This window comes from Mauremys reevesii, unplaced genomic scaffold, assembly GCF_016161935.1.
Source record: "Mauremys reevesii isolate NIE-2019 unplaced genomic scaffold, ASM1616193v1 Contig1, whole genome shotgun sequence".
NCBI classification, from domain to species: domain Eukaryota; kingdom Metazoa; phylum Chordata; order Testudines; family Geoemydidae; genus Mauremys; species Mauremys reevesii.
Genome location: NW_024100715.1, coordinates 4642289 through 4663418, shown reverse-complemented (window position 1 = coordinate 4663418; position 21130 = coordinate 4642289). Strand labels below are relative to the sequence as shown.

The 21130-nt window shown below is 45.5% G+C and overlaps 1 protein-coding gene across 1 annotated transcript in view; it reads left to right on the top strand.

Moving 5' to 3' along the window:
• Positions 1-16223: 16223 nt before the first annotated feature.
• LOC120392530 (killer cell lectin-like receptor subfamily B member 1B allele C) overlaps positions 16224-21130 on the top strand; it is a 126081-nt gene continuing 121174 nt past the window's right edge. The window contains exons 1-3 of the mRNA XM_039517347.1: positions 16224-16248; positions 17020-17118; positions 17493-17606. Coding sequence (XP_039373281.1) covers positions 16224-16248; positions 17020-17118; positions 17493-17606 — 238 coding nt within the window. The remainder of the gene's footprint in view (positions 16249-17019; positions 17119-17492; positions 17607-21130) is intronic.

The following is a 21130-nucleotide window of genomic DNA, read 5'->3' as shown; positions in this document are numbered from 1 at the left end:
GCAACCAACTGCATTAAACAATGAGATCTTCCTTCTTCTACCTGCAATCCCCTGTTTCATTCACTGTCACTACACACATTCCTACTTCCTCAACAAATGAGGCAGGGGCTCTCCTGAACTGCACAACCACGATTCATTCCCAGATCACCATGTATCCTGTGTACTGAATGAGGCAGGGAACCTGTGGAAATATAGTAGGTGATCACGTAATTAAAGACAGTTACACACAATGTATGCACAAAGGGACAAAATTAAGGTTGCACAGGCAACCTTAATTCTAGCATTTCTTAATTGCAGTGCTTGACTTTCCAACCATAATATTTTATTAACACAGTTTTTTCAAAATGTAATACAGCTAAAGATTATTAATGTTCTGTAGGGACTAGGAGAGGGACCCTTATGACCTACCCTTACACTGAAATACTTTAATGGAATGCAACAATATCATGCAATTCGCCCTGCTTCCCTGGTAAGCAAATATTACCTCAGACTCTGGCTTGAAGTTTCTTTTCTTTAATGCTATTTTTTCTGTCTGCTCCACTATCGTAGTGGAAATTATTTACCACAGAAGCTTCAACAGTGACAGGAGCCTGCCTAAGCAATGGTTTACCTTGTGCTTCTTTCCTGTGTGATCTCAGGTGTCAGAACGTGCTCTGCATTTCACACGTGTGAAGGGCCTCTTCCCCTGCATCTTCTTTATAATCACTGAAGGGGACCAAAATCTTGCCATAGGGGAATAGAAATATCATAGAAAATCCTACCATAGGGGAATTGACATTTTTTTAGAGAACATATACAAAAATAGACTGAGACCTATGTGCAAATATTCACAATTTCCCAGTGAAACAGATTCTCATGAGTGCTGTTCACATCCAAATATTGTACAGACTCATGCTGTGTCCTCTACACAGTTCTGCCAGCATACTTCAACCACCACCGCAAATCCCCAGCTAGTCCAGTCTTAAAACCATCATTAACATTTTATAGAAAAGTTACTTACTTGTACAGTAACTATAGTTTGAGAGTTGTTGTCTATCTGTATATTCCACTTTTGGTGTGCAAGCACCCCAGGTGCTTGAGATTGGGGTGTTTTGGCCAGCGTTGTTTGTTTGGGCCACACGTGTGCTCTGGTTGCCCTCCTGCTCCTGTATTAAAGCTATAAAGGGCAGCATGGATCCAACTGCCACTCAGCTCCTTCTCTACAACAGCATCCACGTACGTAAAGTAAGAGGGAAGGAGGACAAGTCATGGAATACACATATGGACAATACATCTTGACAAACTCCAACTACTCTCCAAGTAAGTAATTTCTCTCTTCAAGTACTTGTCCGTATGTATATTCCACTCTTGTCGACTCACAATCAGAGATCTAAAATAAGAAGCTGGGTTCTCAGAGTCTATCTAAAAAGAGTTTGCAATACAGGTCTCCAAAGGAAGCATCTGCTCTGGATGCTTCCACCAAGTAGTGTTTGGAAAAGATATTTATGGCAACCCAAGGTTCTGCTTTGCAGATGTCTAGAATGGGAATGCTTCTCTAGGAAGCAGCAGAGGCTGCTTGTGCCCTAGTGGAATGGGTTCCAGTATTGTTTAAGGACTAGCCTGTCTCTCACAGATCTTCAGAGAGACAGGCCAGTCCTTGCTTACAGACAGCCCCCAAACCTGAAGCAAATACTCACCAGCAACCACACACCACAGAACAAAAACACTAACCCAGGAACCTGTCCTTGCAACAAAGCCCGTTGCCAACTCTGTCCACATATCTTTTCAGGGGATACCATCATAGGACCTAATCACATCAGCCACGCCATCAGGGGCTCGTTCACCTGCACATCTACCAATGTGATATATCATATGCCATCATGTGCCAGCAATGCCCCTCTGCCACGTATATTGGCCAAACCAGGCAGTCTCTATGCAAAAGGATAAATGGACACAAATCAGACGTCAAGAATTATAACATTCAAAAAACAGTTAGAGAACACTTCAACCTCCCTGGCCACTTGATTACAGACCTAAAAGTCACAATATTACAACAAAAAAACTTCAAAAACAGACTCCAATGAGAGACTGCTGAATTGGAATTAATTTGAAAATTGGACACCATTAAATTAGGCTTGAATAAAGACTGGGCGTGGATGGGCCATTACACAAAGTAAAACTATCTCCCCTGGTTTATTTCCTGCCTCCCTACAGTTCCTCACACCTTCTTGTCAATTGCTGGAAATGGGCCATTTTCATTACCATGACAAACAGTTCTTTTTCTCTCCTGCTGATAAAAGGTCACCTTAACTGATCACTCTCCTTATAGTGTGTATGGTAACGCCCATTGTTTCATGTTCTCTGTGTGTGTATATATACATATCTTCCTACCGTATTTTCCACTGCATGCATCCGGTGAAGTGGGCTGTAGCCCACGAAAGCTTAGGCTCAAATAAATTTGCTAGTCTCTAAGGTGCCACAAGTTCTCCTGTTCTTTCTTCCTATCTAGTGTCCCGTCACCAGCTATTGGAGGTATTTGCTAACTGCAGTAATGGATAGACTATTTGCAAGCGTAGCAACCTCATCATACCACCCGCTCCATAAACTTATCAAGCTCAATCTTAAAACGAGGTAGGTTTTTTGCCCCCACTACTTCCCTTAGAAGGCTGTTCCAGAACTTCACTCCTCTGATGGTTAGAAACTTTCATCTGATTTCAAGCCTAGATTTGTTGACAGCCAGTTGATATCCATTTGTTCTTGTACTACCACTGGCCCTTCACTTAAATACCACCACTCTCTCCCTGGAGCTTATCCCTCTGGCATATTTATAGAGGGCAATTATACCTCCCCTCAGCCTTCATTTTGTTAGGCTAACCAAGCCGATATCCCCAAGTCTCTTCTTGTAGGAGTTTCTCCATTCCTCTGTTCATCCCATCAGCCCTTCTCTGCACCTCTTCTAGTTTGAAACATGGGAGACCAGAACTGCACCCAGTACTCCAGATAAAGTCTCATCCGTGGCTCGTACAATGATAACACCACTTCAAGTTCCCTATCTCTACTGGAAATGCATCCTAGGACTGAAGTGGCCTTTTTCACAGCTGCATCACATTGGCAGCTCAGTCATCCCGTGATCCGCCAACGCTCCCAGGTTTTTCTCCTCCTCTATCACTTCCAACTGATAAATCCCCTGCTTATTCTTGTTGCTAGTCTGTAAGTGTCCTTGCACTATTAAATTTCATCCTATTTCTATTACTCCCATTTTCAAGGTCATCCAACTCATTATGATATTCCATTCCACCTCCATATTGGCAATACTGCCCAACTTTGTGTCATTCGCAAATTTTATTAGCACACTCCCACGCTGTGTGCCAAGGTCATTAATGAAAATGTTAAATAAAATTGGTACCAAGACTAATCCTTGAGGAACTCCACTAGTAACCTCCCTCCAGCCTGACAATTCACCCTTCAGTCTGACCCAGGGTAGTCTCCCCTTTATCCAGTTCTGTACCCTCCTTTTGATTTTCATATTAATCCCCAGCTTCTCCAATTTAACTAATGATTTCCCATGTGGATTTGTATCAAATGCTTTACTGAACTCCAGGCAGATTAGATCTCCTGCTTTTTTTTTTGTTTAGAACAGTGGTTATCTTCTCAAAGACAGATCAGGTTGGTTTGACAGTCTGGCACATCTACCTTTTGTAAAACCATGTTGTATTTTATCCCAGTTGCCATTTACCTCTGTCTTTAATTACTCTCACAAAATTTGTTTTAACACCTTGCATATAATTGAGATCAAACTAATGGGCCTTTAGTTTCCTGGATTGCTTCTGCCCCCTCTCTTAAAAAAAGGTCCTGTATTTATTCCTCCTTCCTCCTCCTCCTTCCAGCCTGACAGCAGCAGCAAGAGGTAAAGTAGGAGACTCAGCATTGTTAACCAGTCAGGTTCTCACACTTGCCTTGTAACCCAGGAGAGCACACCTTACAGTTTGAAAACCAAAGCTTTAAAATGAACAGCACCATAATAGCATAGAGCTGGAAGCAACTGTGCATTTTTAAACAAAACCTTTAGCTCTTTGGAAACATTCTGAGAGACTGTGCAGAACAGCTAGCAGCAAGTGCTCTGGTTGCTTAGCAGAGGCAGGCAGTAAAGAAATGTGCAATGTTAGTGGTTAACAAGTGGTAACACAGGTATGCATGGCCACACAGGCTTTTGCTAGTAGTAAATAAACAAGTCTATTCTACTGAACTGACCAGTGTTAAGATGTCTTTATAAAAAGGCAGCTGAGCTGAGGAGCTTGAGGTACTGCACATTGAAGTGTACAGTTGTATTGTTGACACCCTGCATTTCCTTTCGTTGAAAAGAAGTAAACCGCAGAAAGTTTTGCAGAGCTACATTTAAATAAATGGGTTTAATGCCCACTCAAATGGAAGTTACTGGATGACAGAATAGATTTAGAGGGACATCAAGATGTTTAATCACATCAAGCCTATCTTGAGACTATGTGGTCAATTATGTGGTCAGCCCCACTTGCCCCCAACCCCCCCCCCCCCCCCCCCGGGCAGCCCTGGGAAAAATAAACATTTAAAAACCCTCCGCATCTCGGCACAAACCCAGTTTTGAGAAAACTTCTTTTCAAATCACCTTTACACGGTATCACTGGTTCTCAGCATCAGCTAGTGCGAAAAGGCACTAAAGCTCAGTAAAAGGGTTTGCCAAATATTTTCCATCAAAACTTTTTTTGGATAAAATAACTAGTGGTATTTAAAGAGCAGAAAAAAATCACGGACAATGTCTGCTTTCCTTCAAAATTTGTTGTGGTTTTTTTTAATTGAAAAGCTGAAATTAGTCTGCCAAAACCTGAACATGGTTTGGGGTTTTAGAAGTGTGTGGCCAAATGTTTGCTGCTTGCTGTGTTTATTTAAAGAAACAATAACAAAATTCTGCTTAAAAAAATCCAAAACTTTTGAACCACCTCAGCTTGTGACCAAATGCCTGAGCCCATCCAGTCAGAGATTTTTCCAGGTTTCTGATACTCTTCTGGCTTCCTTGACTCATATCTGTCTTCATAACTTTGGGTTCATTTAGCTTAGAACATAAGAATGGCCATACTGGGTCAGACCAAAGGTCCATCCAGCCCAGTATCCTGTCTACCAACAGTGGCCAATGCCAAGTGCCCCAGAGGGAGTGAACCTAACAGGTAATGATCAAGTGATCTCTCTCCTGCCGTCCATCTCCACCCTCTGACAAACAGAGGCTAGGGACACCATTCCTTACCCATCCTGGCTAATAGCCATTAATGGACTTAACTTCCATGAATGTATCTGTTTCCTAGAGACTGGCTCCATGAGGTCCCTCTGATCCAATGTCATTGGTGCTATAGAAATCACTGACTACTAATCACTCCTTTCTTATATTCATCTTGTCCCTGGGGTGAGATCTGAGCACCACGATATCAGAACTGTAGAATGAGAGGTGGAACTGGAGATAAAGGGTCAGATTTCAGGAGGGAGCAAATATGGTTGGACACCAGGATCTCAGAAAGGGAAGATGGGGCCATGCTGCTACCAGACAGGCACAGCCCTCAGCAAGTGAGCGTGGCCCCTGTGCATGTGCAGTAAAGATCTCTGTCCTACAACTCTGCCCGCTGCATTGCTTGGTGCTAAGGAAACCAGAACTGTGCCGATTTCCTGAGAGAAGAAGACTGGAAGAAGAGCTCTGTGTGGTTCAAAAGCTTGTCTCTCTCCTCAACAGAGATTGGTCCAATAAAAGATATGACCTCACCCACCTTGTCTCTAATACCCTGGAACCAACCTGGCTACAAAGACTCTGCAAACGATCTCCTGAGAGGCTAGTTCAGAGAAAAGCAGCAAAAATAATGGCTCCTAAACAGTACTGCAGTAATGAGGGGTGGGGGATATCTGGGGAGAGATTAAGAGCTAAATCTATTCAGCTTGGCTAGTGATGGCTCAAGAGGGTTCCTGTATGACCATGGTCAAGTCACAGCTGGAGATCAAGAGTTACTCCATAAATGACATTTCCTAAGTCAGTTAGGGTGTGGACCCGATTTTCGAAGTCACACAAAGTAGGGTTTAGAGCTCCACACGTGGGATTTGTTTTTTTCTCGCCCAGACAAAGAACCATTCATGTAAAACCTCAAATAATTGGACAAAGCTTCATTTTCACTGGGAGTTTGACCCAAAGCAATCTCGGGAGAATTACTCCAAGGTAGAAGTGACAGCTGGCTATTAGCTATCTAACCCCGATTGGCAGGCCATGGGAGCTGGGTGTCTAACGACTCTATAGGGCTTTACAAATCAAACCTTTCAGTTGCTGGAAAACCACAGGGTACAGCACAAGGGTTGGACCAGGTTCTCAGCTGCTGTGACCTGGTGTATCCCCACTGACTCCCGTAGAGCATCTGAGTTACACCAGCCGGGGATCTGGCCCCATTGACTCCAATGAAGCTATGCAGATTCACACCAGCTGGGGATCTGGCCCCATTGACTCCAGTGAAGTTGTGCAGATTCACACCAGCTGGAGACCTGGCCAGCAGTGCAAAACCACATGCGATGAGCGATGCCTGGTACAAAGCTACTGGGCCATGCTGGGACCTGGCAATCTGTCAGCAGCATGGGAGTGCTGTGGCCCAGTTTTCTTCGCTTGCCACGCTGCCGACGGGTCAGTGTTGTGAGGGGAAATTAGATCCTGACTCTCTCAAGCCAGTTAGATAGAAGGCAAAAAGAAGTAGGAAGGAAGGTGGAATATTTGGGGTGGGGGAAGAGACGGACACACTGGAATGGGGCTGCATAACCAGCACCTTGGGTGGAGGAGTCACAACAGGACTTACAGGTGCCTAAAGTGGCAGTGAGGCAGCTGGCATTCACAGAAAACTGTGACAGTTTATACTATTATGTTCGTCACTTTTACAAGACTACGATACATTTTGTACAAAGTATTCGCCTTGTGAGATAGCATTTGAAAAGTCATAATCTGGAGACTATCATTATCCTGTTGAAATATATGTAGCCACACTATATGTGAAGTGATGAGATATTACTGTTTGATTGTTACTGAAATACACTGTAATTCTGGGTAAAATCTGTCTTTCTGTAGTTAATAAACTTATCCTATTGTTTTATCATAACCAGGGTGTTTTGATTAAAGTGAAGAGTGAGGAGGGTTTTACGTGGAGATTGGCTTGGTCCCGTTAGGGTCACGGTCTCTGAGCTCTATTCACCCACTCCTGCACCCCAGTTCCTCACTGAGACACTCACCAGCCCAAAGCGATGGTCAGCTGAGGTCTCGGTGCTGAGGGATGTGAGCTCAGAGCTGGGATGGGATGGCCAAAGCCCAGCACAGGGTGTGACCAGTGTGAAATGAGCTAGTTCAGGTCACAGCGAAAACACGCCCCTGTAGCAGTCAGCGAATAGTGTCACAGGTTCCAGAAGCCAAACAAGAGGTAATAGGTTTGTCGAGGGAATGGGATATGGCGCCTTTCCCATCTTGGGCGCGCTGGCTCCAATTCACCCTCAGGGTTGGGGGACTGGCTGGCCAGAGGGGCGGGGAATAGATCTGGGGCCTTTCCGTACAGAGGGTGTCGGCTCTGATTTGACCCCAGGGCAGGAGGCTGGCTCACGGGTTCAGGAATGGGATAAGGGGCTTTACCCTACTGGGGCGATGGCTCCAATCCAGCACCAGGGCAGCAGGCTAGCTAGCTCAGGGAGGTGGGGAATGAGGTATGGGGCCTTTTCTCTCTGGGCCACAAAGGAAAGAAGTGTGGGGGCTAATTTACTTCTTCCCCGTATCCCACGGAACATCCTAGTGAGGCTTTGTAGCAGGGGGCTTACCCTGCTCCTGCCCTGAAGAGCTTAAAACAGCCCTGGGGGAAGGTTATGGCTGGGAGCTACTAAGCTGAGCTGATTGGGAAGTGGCTGCAGCTGGGCCACGCCCCGATCAGGCCACAGCTGGCCTGTATAAAAGGCTGTGAGCCAGGAGCCCACTCAGTCTCTCTCTGTTTGTAGAGGGAGATGGGCCTGGCTGCAGGGAGCTGGACACAGGGTACCTGAATGAAGCAGGGCTGGGGAGCTCCAGCCTGGAAAGCCCCAGGCTGCGGCCTAGCATTGGGCTAACAGGTACTGGGAGTTGCAGGGGGCAGCCCAGGGGTAGGCCAAGGCAGCAGGTCCAAACCCTCCTTGCCAATGATGAGTGGCTGATACTGCAGTCTGCCCCAGGGCGTGGGGCTAGACAATGACTGGCAGTAGCCATGCACTGAGGGGAGGGGGGGATAGTTGGTGGGGGTTCCCAGGGAGGGGAGACCCTGAGAGAAAGGGGTTACTGCCAGGGGGCAGCACCCCATGTAAAAGGGCACCGGATCCAGGGAGGGACATGGGGGCAGAGGACAGACCAATCATTGGCCTGCAGAGGGCGCTCCAGAGCTGAATCAAGCTAATTCCCAGGAGTCACCAGCAGGAGGCGCTGCAAGGGTGAGTCCCCTCGTCTACACTTTAATTTACACTGGACATCTGTGAGGCTCCTTGAAGTATGTAGGGCTGAATTCTGCTCTCCCACCAGTTTACAGACTCCCGTGGCGTCTATGGAGTCACTCCTGACTCTCACCAGTGACTGAAATGAAAGGCAACGTGAAATTCATAGTGGCAGTCGGAGCAGCATATGGTGATGAGTGTCTAGGGTTTGTGATACGGGGGGAGGAGGAATAAGGAAGAGATGGAATTCTGCCACCTGGCTGATACTGGTGGCAGGATACAGTCCAACGCTTCTGAGTTTCCACCTGTACCTGCCCCAGTCTTTCACCCTGTTTTCTGGTGGGGAAATAAACAGGGGAAAAGAGAACGGAGAGAGGAAAACCTTTAAAGCACTACACAAAGATTATTATTTTGCACCCAGATGAATCCATCCCATAATAATAGTGGATCCCTCCTCATGCAATCTCACAAATAAGCTATGGCAACAATGGGACTAGAACCCACATCTCCTACCACACCAGTGCACTACCCACAAGACCAGTTTTCCCTACAGCAAGAAATCTTCCTTGTAAGAGATGTAGAGAATTTGAGTAACTGTGTGGCAAGGAAACCTGAAAGTGACTTGCTTTTGAGAGGCGTAAACCCCTAGTCTGGGGAATTAGGAGTAACGGGTGAAACTAAGCTACGTCTTATTGAGTTTGATGCAGGAATCAGTGGGTGAGTTTCTCTGGCCTTATATAGGATGTCAGATGAGATAATCAGAATGGTCCCTTCTGGCCTTGAAATCTAGGAGTCTTCTCTGACTTCTGCCATTCTCCTAAGCTTTGCATGTTCCTTTCTTTTCATGTCTTCAGCTGGTTTTCACCAGATCCATATCTGGCTGCCTCAGTCTGGTTAAGCACCGACCTCTGCCGTCCTTACTGCAATTCTGTAACTCAAAAGAAATGAGACAATGTCCATCTATATAGCCAGAGAGGGAGACTTACCCCAAATTCAGGTTCTCCAAGCTATGCAGGGAATAGCTATGTACAGTCTCTCCGGATTTCCCTTTCCAGTACCAAAAAACAATTTTGTTTGCAGATCAATTTTCTTCCTGCCACTGATGGAACAAATCTCCAGTGAAAAATACAAAAAAGGACAAGGCACGGACTGTCCTTAATGGGTGTTAATGGACTTAGAAAATTCAGCTCTTAAAAAGAAAGCTCCATTAACCAATAACTGTGAAATTGTTCTTCCCTAGGGTGTGTAAAGCTCCGACAACAACAAGGCTCCAAACCCCATTTGGAGACTTTAGATGCTACAATAACAGAAATAATAAAGAACAGCTATTGGGAGACGTCCATCCAGGGGAGAAAAGCTTTGAGGCCGAATAGTGCCACCTGCTGGTGGAGGTAGGAAGGCTAGCAACAGCTGGGCATTTCCTACCACAGAATCCTCCACTCCACAGCTCACTTGCCGGAGCCTGGTTCAGGGTGTGCTGCAGTTAATCTTGTTCCTTCCAGGCCTTTTCATGGGGCTGATTAGGGTTTGGGTGGAGGATAGTTTTGCAGGGCAAGGCAGGCTCTGGCTTTTATCATTACTATGTGCTACTTTATAACAGCTGTACAGGGCCCAGACCTATAGGGTGAGTGCTTTTATCAATAGAAACACAGCAGTTGCCAGGTGGCATCAGACCTCTGGTCCATTTAGCCCAGTCTCCTGTCTCTGAGAGTGGCCAGGACCAGCTGCTTCAGAGGACAGGGCAAGAAATCCTGCAGTTAGACAATAATCTGCCCCCAGGGAAAGTTCCCGCCTGGCCCCCATTAGCGCCCTGAAGCACAGAGCTTTACAGCCTTTCTCTAACTTTTTTTTCTTTTTTAGTGATTTAAAAAAAAATCCGTAGTCTCTGACTCTGGATAGTCAGATCACCCTATAAAAGCCCAAGCCCTCTGTTTCAGAGTAGCAGCCGTGTTAGTCTGTATCCGCAAAAAGAACAGGAGGATTTGTGGCACCTTAGAGACTAACAAATTTATTGTAGCATAAGCTTTCGTGTGGGCTACAGCCCACTTCATTGGACACATGTAGTGGAAAACACAGTAGGAAGATAGATAGATATATACACACACACAGAGAACATGAAACAATGGGTGTTACCATACACACTATAAGGAGAGTGATCAGTTAAGGTGAGCTTTTATCAGCAGGAGAGAAAAAGAACTGTTTGTCGTGGTAATGAAAATGGCCCATTTCCAGCAATTGACAAGGGGATATGAGGAACTGTGAATCTTGCCAACTGCTTGCCTCAGTTACATCTTGTGGCAATGAGTTCCACGGGCTACTTGTTATATCCTTGGGTGCAGCCGGTTTAGGAAGAAATCACTTGAGGCCAGAGAGCAGACAGCTAACAAAACTACCATTTTATTTACAGACACAGAGCTCACCCAACCATCCGAAACCGGTTGGGCTATCCCCTAATAATCTAACTCAGTTGCCATAGGAACAAAAACCATGACAACCAAATACACAACACTACTTATGCCTCGTGTGGAAGAGTATTTTCTTTTACAGCCTCGTCTGCTTTTAGCTAATCCTTTATTCCAGGCTGATTATTATAATCCTTCTGAACCCCAGTCTGTGACCTTCCCCAGAAGCCCCATGTGCCCCACGCTGTCTGTCCCCCTCCCCCCACACCTGTGCTTCCTAATCTGGCTTCATGGGCATGAAGAACACAGCCAGCTTCTGGCTGATACCAGTAGTTTCCCCAGGAATTGAAATTGGGGGGGGAGGGTGTTTGAATTTACAGGGTGGGTGTCAGGGCCAATGAGATATATAAAAGAGATATGAATAAAGTAAATGTTTTGTTAGGATAATGCAAATTTAACATAAGGATAATGCAAGTTACACCAAAACATATAACAAGTCTAGATTTCTAAAAAATATATACTTTTTTTAAAAAAAAAGTATTTAATTTAAATTGACTTTTGAAAAGTAAGCCCTCATGGGATAAGAGGAAAGTCCTCTCATGGATCAGTAACTGGTTAAAAGATGGGAAACAAAGGGTAGGAATAAATTATCAGTTTTCAGAATGGAGAGAGATAAAGAGTGGTATCCCTGAGGGGTCAGTACTGGGACCAGCGCTGTTCAACATAGAATCATAGAATTCAAGATCAGAAGGGACCATTATGATCATCTAGTCTGACCTCCTGCTAGATGCAGGCCACATAAGCCGTTCCACCCACTCCTTTAGCAAGCGACCCCTGCCCCATGCTTCGGAGGAAGGCGAAAAACCTCCAAGGCCACTGCCAATCTTCCCTGGAGGAAAATTCCTTCCCAACCCCAAATATGGCGATCAGCTGAACCCCGAGCATGCGGGCAAGACTCTCCAGCCATACCCTCTGGAAAAAGGTTATATCATATCATTGACCCATTGTACTATTTACCAGTGTGGCACTTAATTGACCTATTGACTAAGCCCGTTATCCTATCATACCATCTCCTCCATAAACTTATCTAGCTTAATCTTAAAGTCATGGAGGTCCTTCGCCCCCACTGTTTCCCTCGGTAGGCTGTTCCAGTATTGCACTCCCCTGATGGTTAGAAACCTTCGTCTAATTTCAAGCCTGAATTTCCTGACTGACAATTTATATCCGTTTGTCCTCGTGTCCACATTAGCACTGGATCTGGAAATGATCTGGAAAAATGGGTAAACAGTGAGGTGGCAAAATTTGCAGATGATACAAAACTATTCAAGACAGTTAAGTCCCAGGCAGACTGCGAAGGGTTACAAAGGGATCTCACAAAACTGGGTGACTGGGCAACAAAATGGCAGATGAAATTCAATGTTGATAAATGCAAAGTAATGCCCATTGGAAAACAGTCTCAACTAGACATACAAAATGAAGGAGTCTGAATTAGCTGTTAACACTCAAGAGAGAGATCTTGCAGTCATTGTGGTTAGTTCTCTGAAAACATCCACTCAGTGTGCAGTGGCAGTCAAAAAAGCTAATGGAATATTGGGAATCATTAAGAAAGGGATAGATAATAGGACAGAAAAATATCATGTTGCCTCTATATAAATCCATGGTACATGTACACCTTGAATATTGTGTGTAGATCTGGTCACCCCATCCCAAAAGAGATATATTGGAAATGGAAAAGGTACAGTGATGGGCAACTAAAATGAAACGGGGTATGAAACAGGAGGAGAAATTAAAATGACTGGGAATTTTCAGCTTAGAGACGACTAAGGGGGGATACAATAGAGGTCTATAAAATCTTGACTGGTGCAAAGAAAGTGAATAAGGAAATGTTATTTAATCTTTCACGTAACACAAGAACTAGCAGTCACCCAATGAAATTAATAGGCAGCAGGTTTTTAAAAAACAAAAGGAAGTATTTCTTCACACAGCATAAAGTCAACCCATGGAACTCTTTGCCAGGGGATGCTGTGAAGACCAAAACTATAACAGGATTAAAAAAAGAACTAGATACATTCCTGGAGAACAGGTCCATCAGTGGCTATTAGCCAGGATGGGGAGGGATGCAACACCATGCTCTGAGTGTCCCTAGCCTGTTTACCAGAAGCTGGGAATGGGCAACAGGGGATGGATCATTTGATGATTCCCTGTTCTGTTCATTCCCTCTGAAGCACCTGGCCTTGACCACTGTTGGAAGACAGGACACTGGGCTATATGAACCATTGGTCTGACCCAGTATGACCATTCTTATGTAAAAATTAATTATAATAATAAAAATGTTTAGTACAGAAACTCCCCAACATAATGACCTCTCAAGATAGCAATGATGTGCGATAACAACCTTGGCAAATACTGCATTTTAAAATCTTGGCCTACTAGGAAACATATTTATATAAGTTTTCATTCCCAGTTACAAATCTAGCATTCTGGAGCAAAGTCACTAAAATATAGTCCAACAAACAAATGTTTATTTAACATGCCCCTCACTTTTCCCTCCACAGCACCCCACTCACCGGTGTTGGCCTTGGTCAGTGGAGACTCAGAGTTCAGAGGTGCTTTCACGTGAGTACACCTTCTAGGTGGGGGACAAAAAGGCACAGTTCGCTCTGGCCACAGCTGTTCATTGTGCCACCGTTCACTCCACCACTCTGTTGCCAATGGCCCTGCACAGTCACCTTCTGCTGTCACCTACCACTGTGACCTCTGCGAGTTGGTCTCTTGAGGTTCCACCAGCTCTCAGTGATTTCAGCTGAGCTCTCAGTGCGGGAACCTCGCGGCTAGTGCAGTCTGGGCCGTCTCTTACACAAAAACACTGTACCCACGGGAACACTGTCCCCACAGCAGGACTAAGCACTTAGACCTGATTGTCAGTGATTTCAGCTGCAGTGGTCACTTAAGTGATTTCAGCTGCAGTGGTCACTTAACAGAACAAAAGACTCTCTATGGAGCCTAATCAGCTCTGTCTTTAAACAGTGGAGAGGGACAGGTCCCCACCCTCTCTCTTGATGCCTTCAAATCATCACAGAGTAAGTACAGTTCTACTGCCCTTTACTCATACAATAAGAACAACATTTCATTCCCACCCCCACCCCCCGCATTCAAGTGGTTTGTAACCCAACCCCAGCCAAAATCTATCACTTGGACAACACAGCTCTGTTTGCTGGATCCCTAGGTAGATTAGGTGTGAATGTAAATATAATCTGGCCCTGAAGCCTTTCCCCCCAGCTCATCACTAGCTGTCAGGGAGAGCTCATAGACTTTGCTTACAAATCATCATTTGAAATTATTAGGTTGGCCAACACCACCGACATGAATGCACTGACATTGTCATAAAAAACAGCAGTTGTATAAGGAAGCTAGTCTATGTTCATACTTTTCAAATCCATTCTACTTTTTCAGATATATGTATTTTATCATACACTGTAAATGCTTTTAAAGTGTGTATTAATGTTTCAATTTCAATTCAAATTTCCAAACAGTCACTAAATTGACAGGTTTCAGAGCAGCAGCCGTGTTAGCCTGTATCTGCAAAAAGAACAGGAGTACTTGTGGCACCTTAGAGACTAACACATTTGAGCATAAGCTTTCGTGGGCTACAGCCCACTTCATCGGATGCATAGAATGGAACATATAGTGAGGAGCTATATATACATACAGAGAACATGAAAAGGTGGGAGTTGCCCAACCAACTCTAAGAGGCTAATTAATTAAGATGAGCTATTGTCAGCAGGAGAAACAACTTTTGTAGTGATAATCAAGATGACCCATTTAAGACAGTTTGACAAGAAGCTGTGAGGATACTTAACATGGGGAAATTGATTCGATGTCTGTAATGGCTCAGCCATTCCCAGTCTCTATTTAACCCTAAATTGATTGTATCTAGTTTGCATATTAATTCAAGTTCAGCAGTTTCTCGTTGGAGTCTGTTTTTGAAGCTTTTCTGTTGCAAAATTGCCACCTTTAAATCTGTTACTGAATGGCCAGAGAGGCTGAAGTGTTCTCCTACTGGTGTTTGAACGTTATAATTCTTGACATCTGATTTGTGTCCATTTATTCTTTTGCATAGAGACTGTCCGGTTTGGTCAATGTATATGGCAGAGGGACATTGCTGGCACATGATGGTGTCACTTGATGATTTTCTAAATCCTTCCCTCACAGCCTTTTTTGCACCATCTGACCAACCATCACTTTCTTCCCTAAAATTTGAAAACTATGTCCAAATGTCAACATAGCAAGTTACTAGGAGACTAGTTTCCCATTCAAAGAATTTACTGTTCAAGGGATTTAAAAACTGAATCATGTTCAGAAATTATTCTGCAGATTTGAATAATGAAGTCAAGATAGTCACAATCTGCTTGCAGATGTAAAGAGAAAGAGAGGTGACCTCTAATTATTTTCTCAGTTCAAGTTGTACCTTTCCCATGACAAGAAGACGCTGCTGTACAACATGAATATTCGTAGATTTGACAGAATATGCAAAAGGAAGGCGATGCAAGGGATCTTTCCTCCAAGAATTCTCAAGCCCCATCAGTCACTGATGGGGGCCAGACATTCAGGAATCTGATCAAACCTTAATGGAGACGACAAACCCAAACCTCCTGCCCCAGTAGAACTCTAGGTTTTGGTGGAAGCTCCATCAGCCACTGTCTGCTCCAATTCTGGTGCCTCCTCCATCAGCACTGGCTCTGGCTGAGCCAGCACCGGCCTAGCCTACTGTCCCTCCACACTGGTTTCTGAGATGATGATGTGTGGGGCAGTGATGCTTCCATTTGGGGACACTACTATGCCCTTGTCCTGCATGAGAACATAGTCCTTCTGCAGTGTCGCCTCCTGGTGACTAGACAGTTTCAAGAGCATCTCGGAAGAGGGCCAATACTCAGAGCTCAAGGCAGGTAACTCTGCAGTGGAGCTGTTCAATGTTCTGCAGGCCCAGGTGAAAGAAAATGTTATTCCCACCAGTCAGGGGCTGACAAATCCTACAAAGGACGTTTGGCTGACTCTTGTGCCTTTCCCCCTCGTCTCTAAGAGAACAGGCCAGAGGTATCCTGTCCCATTAGAAAGATGTCAGTTCCTTCAGTAACACCGTACCCCCAACTCTGTGTCAGTGGCCCAGGACAGGCCCAGAGCCTTGCCTTCTGCTCTCACAAACAGACTGATTATTCCTCAAAAAAAGGCTTGTAATGACTTTCGACTATAAAGACAACACAGACAAAATAAGAAAAGCAGAATTAAAGACCAGCACTAAATAAGGATTAGTATAAATGGCAAGTTATACTGAAGGCAAGCACAAGTACGTGTAATGTTATGCATCAGGTACTTACTACTGCAGTATTGATATAACCTGAGGTCATATTATACCATTCTTAATACTGTAGTGTCAACACAACTTGAGATCAAATCAGCTCAAGCAACCCAGACTTCTTTACTCCGTAACCTTACCCTGCATTCATCCGAAAAATACGTTACCCTTCAGTCGGCCGTTTTCCGCACTGGCCAGATACAGACGGTTGCGAAGTGCACGTCCCTCCTGTTCAGGGGGTGTGGGTCAAGTTTCCCTTATGACCAAAACACACACACAGTCCCGTGCCTTCGTTCTTGTTATCTTATCTTTCAGCCATGTTCCAAAACAGACCGACCAATCAGGGTGAGCCAAATTCTCATTGTGGTTTGTGCTGTCGCTTTTACTGTATAATTTATGTTTACTTATCTCCTTGTAGCCAATTGTTCAAAATATGGTTAATGTGGGTTAGACAATCTGTGCCTGCGGGGGGTACAACTTATCTCACTTTATAGGAGTCAGCTTAATGCGTTATCTGGTTGCAGTGCATTTTGACCACACGTTTCAGCTTAATTTTGCTAAGCTTGCTTTTTGAAGCTTCTGGAATATTGAGGCCTAACATTGACAACTTTTATTCATTTTAAGCTTGACAATACTTTTGTTCAAATTATTCACATGAGGGTGATGTGGTCTCAGAGTTTTAAACTCTGAGCATGATCATTTTCCTCCTCATATTACATGAGCCTGAACTTAATCCTTATCTCCAGTTGAGCAGCCTCCAATGGAGGAGAAGTTTCCATGTTTCATTATGAATCTTTACACAAATCCCTCAGTGCCCACGCTGGCATCAGATGGCTCTATGGCTTGGATGGGCCGGGAACATCATCCTGGTGGCAGCTGTGATCGTGTTTGGTGTTTGGGGTGAGTATCTCAATGCCACAGATTCATTGGCTCAGTGAATTCTCCTCTTCCTCTGTAGTTCCATTTAGATTCTATATTTTGGCGTCCAAAACATTTCTGAATAAATTACCAGGCATTTCATCACTGCCAGAGACATCAAAAGTGTTACATAAACAAAGTAGAGTTGAGAGCTTGATACATGAAACATGCATTATTTGGCTGTAACAGCTCCACTGTGAGATGTGCAAAAATGTGGAATGAACCTTACAATGGATAATGAGTGAGATTCCATCTCACGCTGCTTCTCTTCCCCATTGTAACTTGATAGATCTCCGAAGGTATTTGGTGAGTTGATACTTTTTACCTTCTCTCTTTTGTTACACATCCTTGTGAAGGTCAGACTGGAAGAGAGACAACAACAAATGGAATTGAATGTAATTCCAGCCTGAAGGTTTCCCAGTCTTGGTTGAATCAAAGTTTGTATCCAAAGCCAGACAACAACTCAACAGGTAACTATATCTGCTATTCTTTGCATTCCTTGCAAAGTTGTGTCCACCTGGAAGAACTCTCACTCCAAACTCACTGATTGAAAATTCAGCTACTGTGTTACAATTACTTCTACATCATCTTCCCGTCTTTATTTTCCTTGTCATTTGTTCTCTTTGATGGCTGCAAAATAAATACTACAACTGGCTGAAACATTTCTGATTCTTAATCAGAAAAGAGGGTTTTGTCAAAATTTATTTTTCATGATGACAAAATTTATTTTTTAATTATCTGAAATTTTTCCAAAGGGGAAATTTTCAGAGAAAAAATAAATGTTTAGTTTCAAAATCATGGCCTTTTCCCCACTTTCCTATACATTTTATCTTTTCACATCTTTTCTCCAGTGGGGAGAAAAAAGGGGAGAAAGAAAATAAGGTAAAAAAGGGGAAAACCCTTTGAAAATGTTTTGGGGATAGTGCCACGTTTCAAGCATTTCTAATAAATACGTTTTCAGCTGTTTGTGCAAAATAGGTAGGAGTGACATCTAGTGGTCATTCATAGTACTTCCATTGTGTACGAAAAGGCACATTTTATAGGTTTCAGAGTAGCAGCCGTGTTAGTCTGTATCTGCAAAAAGAACAGGAGTACTTGTGGCACCTTAGGGCTTGTCTACACTACAGGACTATTTCGAATCTACTTAAGTCGAATTTGTGGATTCGACCTTAATAAGTCGAATTTGTGTATCCATACTAAATACACAAATTCGAACTTCTGAGTCCACATTCACGGGCCAGCCGACTTTGGAAGCGGTGCACTGTGGGAAGCTATCCCACAGTTCCCGCACTCCCGCTGCCCATTGGAATTAGGGATTTCCCAATGCATGCTGGGGAAAATGTGTCATTGAACCGTCAATCCCGCCCTCCCTGTCTTCCTTGAAAGCGCCGGCGGGAAATCTGTTCACGCCCTTGTCTGGTCGGTTACAGCGCGGACGCCACAGCACTGCGAGCATGGAGCCCGCTGCGATCATCGCTGCACTTATGGCGTTGTCAACTCCTCGCGACGTTATCGCCCACCTCTTCCACAGTCAGATGCTGAGAAACCGGCGAGGAGGCTCCGCAGCACGGTGAGGAGAGTGGCGCAGACCTCTCACAAAGCAGGGTACGCCGGGCAGTGGAGATCATGGTGGCAATGGGTCAAGTTCATGGTGTGGAACGGCGATTCTGGGCCCGGGAAACAAGCACAGACTGGTGGGACCACATAGTGCTGCAGGTCTGGGATGACACAGAGTGGCTGCGAAACTTCAGGATGCGTAAGGGCACTTTCCTTGAACTGTGTGACTTGCTGTCCCCTGCCCTGAAGCGCCAGGACACAAGGATGCGAGCAGCCCTGACTGTGCAGAAGCGAGTGGCCATAGCCCTCTGGAAACTTGCCACGCCAGACAGCTACCGGTCAGTAGCGAACCACTTTGGCGTGGGCAAATCTACCGTGGGGATTGCTGTCATTCAAGTAGCCCACACAATCGTTGAGCAACTGCTCTCAAAGGTAGTGACTGTCGGAAATGTCCAGGTCATCATAGATGGCTTCGCCGCGATGGGATTCCCAAACTGCGGTGGGGCTATAGATGGGACTCACATCCCTATCCTGGCACCAGCCCACCAGGCCAGCGAGTACATTAACCGAAAGGGCTACTTTTCAATGGTGCTGCAAGCTGTGGTGGACCATAGGGACGTTTACCAACATCAACGTCGGGTGGGCGGGCAAGGTTCATGGCGCGTGTGTTCAGGAACTCTGGTCTGTTTAGACGCCTCCAGGCAGGCACTTTCTTCCCGGACCACAAAATAACGGTTGGGGATGTGCAGATGCCTACAGTGATCCTCGGGGACCCGGCCTACCCGCTAATGCCCTGGCTCATGAAGCCCTATACAGGCGCCTTGGACAGTGAAAAGGAACTCTTCAACTACCGGCTGAGCAAGTGCAGAATGGTGGTGGAGTGTGCCGGACGTCTCAAGGGGAGATGGCGGACCTTACTGACTCGCTCGGACATCAGCGAAAAGAATATCCCCGTAGTTATTGCTGCTTGCTGTGTGCTCCACAATCTCTGTGAGAGCAAGGGCGAGATCTTTTTGGCCGCTTGGGAGGTTGAGGCAAATCGCCTGGCTACTGTTTACGATCAGCCAGACACCCGTGCTGAGAGAATATCCCAGCGGGAAGCGATATGCATCAGGGAGGCTTTGAAAGCGAGTTTCCTCGCAGAGCAGGGTAACCTGTGACTGTCCACTTGATTTTAAGAGAGCCTGATCATAAACCAAGTTTCCCCCACTTCCCAAGGACGTTTTAAAACTAAGGACATGTTTTAGTAATTAATAATAAATCTTTCGTTGACTTTGCATTTCTGTTTCTTGGTTGAAACATGGAAGCATTCTGTGCTGGTTAAGGTGTGCACTGATGGGTGGGTTTGCAGGAAGGGGCGAGGGGTGCCGTCTTTGGATAGGGGTTAACATGACGGCTGTGGGTTTGGGCGTTGGAAGGGGTGAGGGGTGTGGGGGAAGGGTGAGTATCTGCCCCTGGATGAGGTCTCTTTTTGGGGCTCAGGGCACCGGGGAGGATCGTGACTACGGTCCAAGTGCATGTGAAGGGAAGCCTGCCTTTACATTCGGGGATGGCAGGCACCAGGACCCTGGACAAGCATACACATCAAGGAAAGACCCGGGGCAGCATACACCACACAGACTGTCCCTGGTGCCTAGTGACTGCAGTCTGTGTGTGCCCTGCAGTTGACCCTGCAGCCAAGTCTGTAGCATGGCACTGTGGGCTATGCACTGACATTACAATTCCCCCCACACACACACACACAGAACAACAGAAAGTCTTCTGACACCAGAAACGTGACGGAAACAGTTAGTAACACCAAACCGCCTTTAATAATGTAGTACACAGTGGGGGGTTTGAACTTGGAGTTGGGACTGGTTGATGCTGTAAGGAAAGAGCTTGTACAAATTTACAGCGCGACAGTTGTCTCGAACATTATCTGTGTGCTGCAGGGACAGTTCTCACGGCCCCTACCGCCTCCGTCTTGTCACTTTGGGTGAGGGGACAGGACTTCTGGCGTTGGAGGGCGGTTGCAGATGCACTGCAGGGGCTCTCTCCTCCTGACTGCGGTCTTGCAGAACATCTACAAGGCGCCGGAGCGTGTCCGTTTGCTCCCTCATTAGACCAAGCAGCGTTTGAGTCGCCTGCTGGTCTTCCTGCCGCCACCTATCCTCCCGTTCCAGGTGTGTGCGATGCTGCTGACACAGGCTCTCCCTCGACTGTCTCTGCTCTGCCGCCTCCGCTCTGGAGCTGGCCATCAGTTCCTGGAACATGTCGTCCCTTGTCTTTTCTTTCGGCGTAATCTGAGCCAGCCTCTGCAGGGGATGGCGGGCAGTCTGGGAAGGAGCCAAGCTGTGTGATGCGAAAAAGTAGGTGATTTCCTTGAACAAATACATGTTTGCCAACAGTAAACACAGTCTAGTCAGTTTCAGTTAAGAAGACCAAACAGGGAACCAAG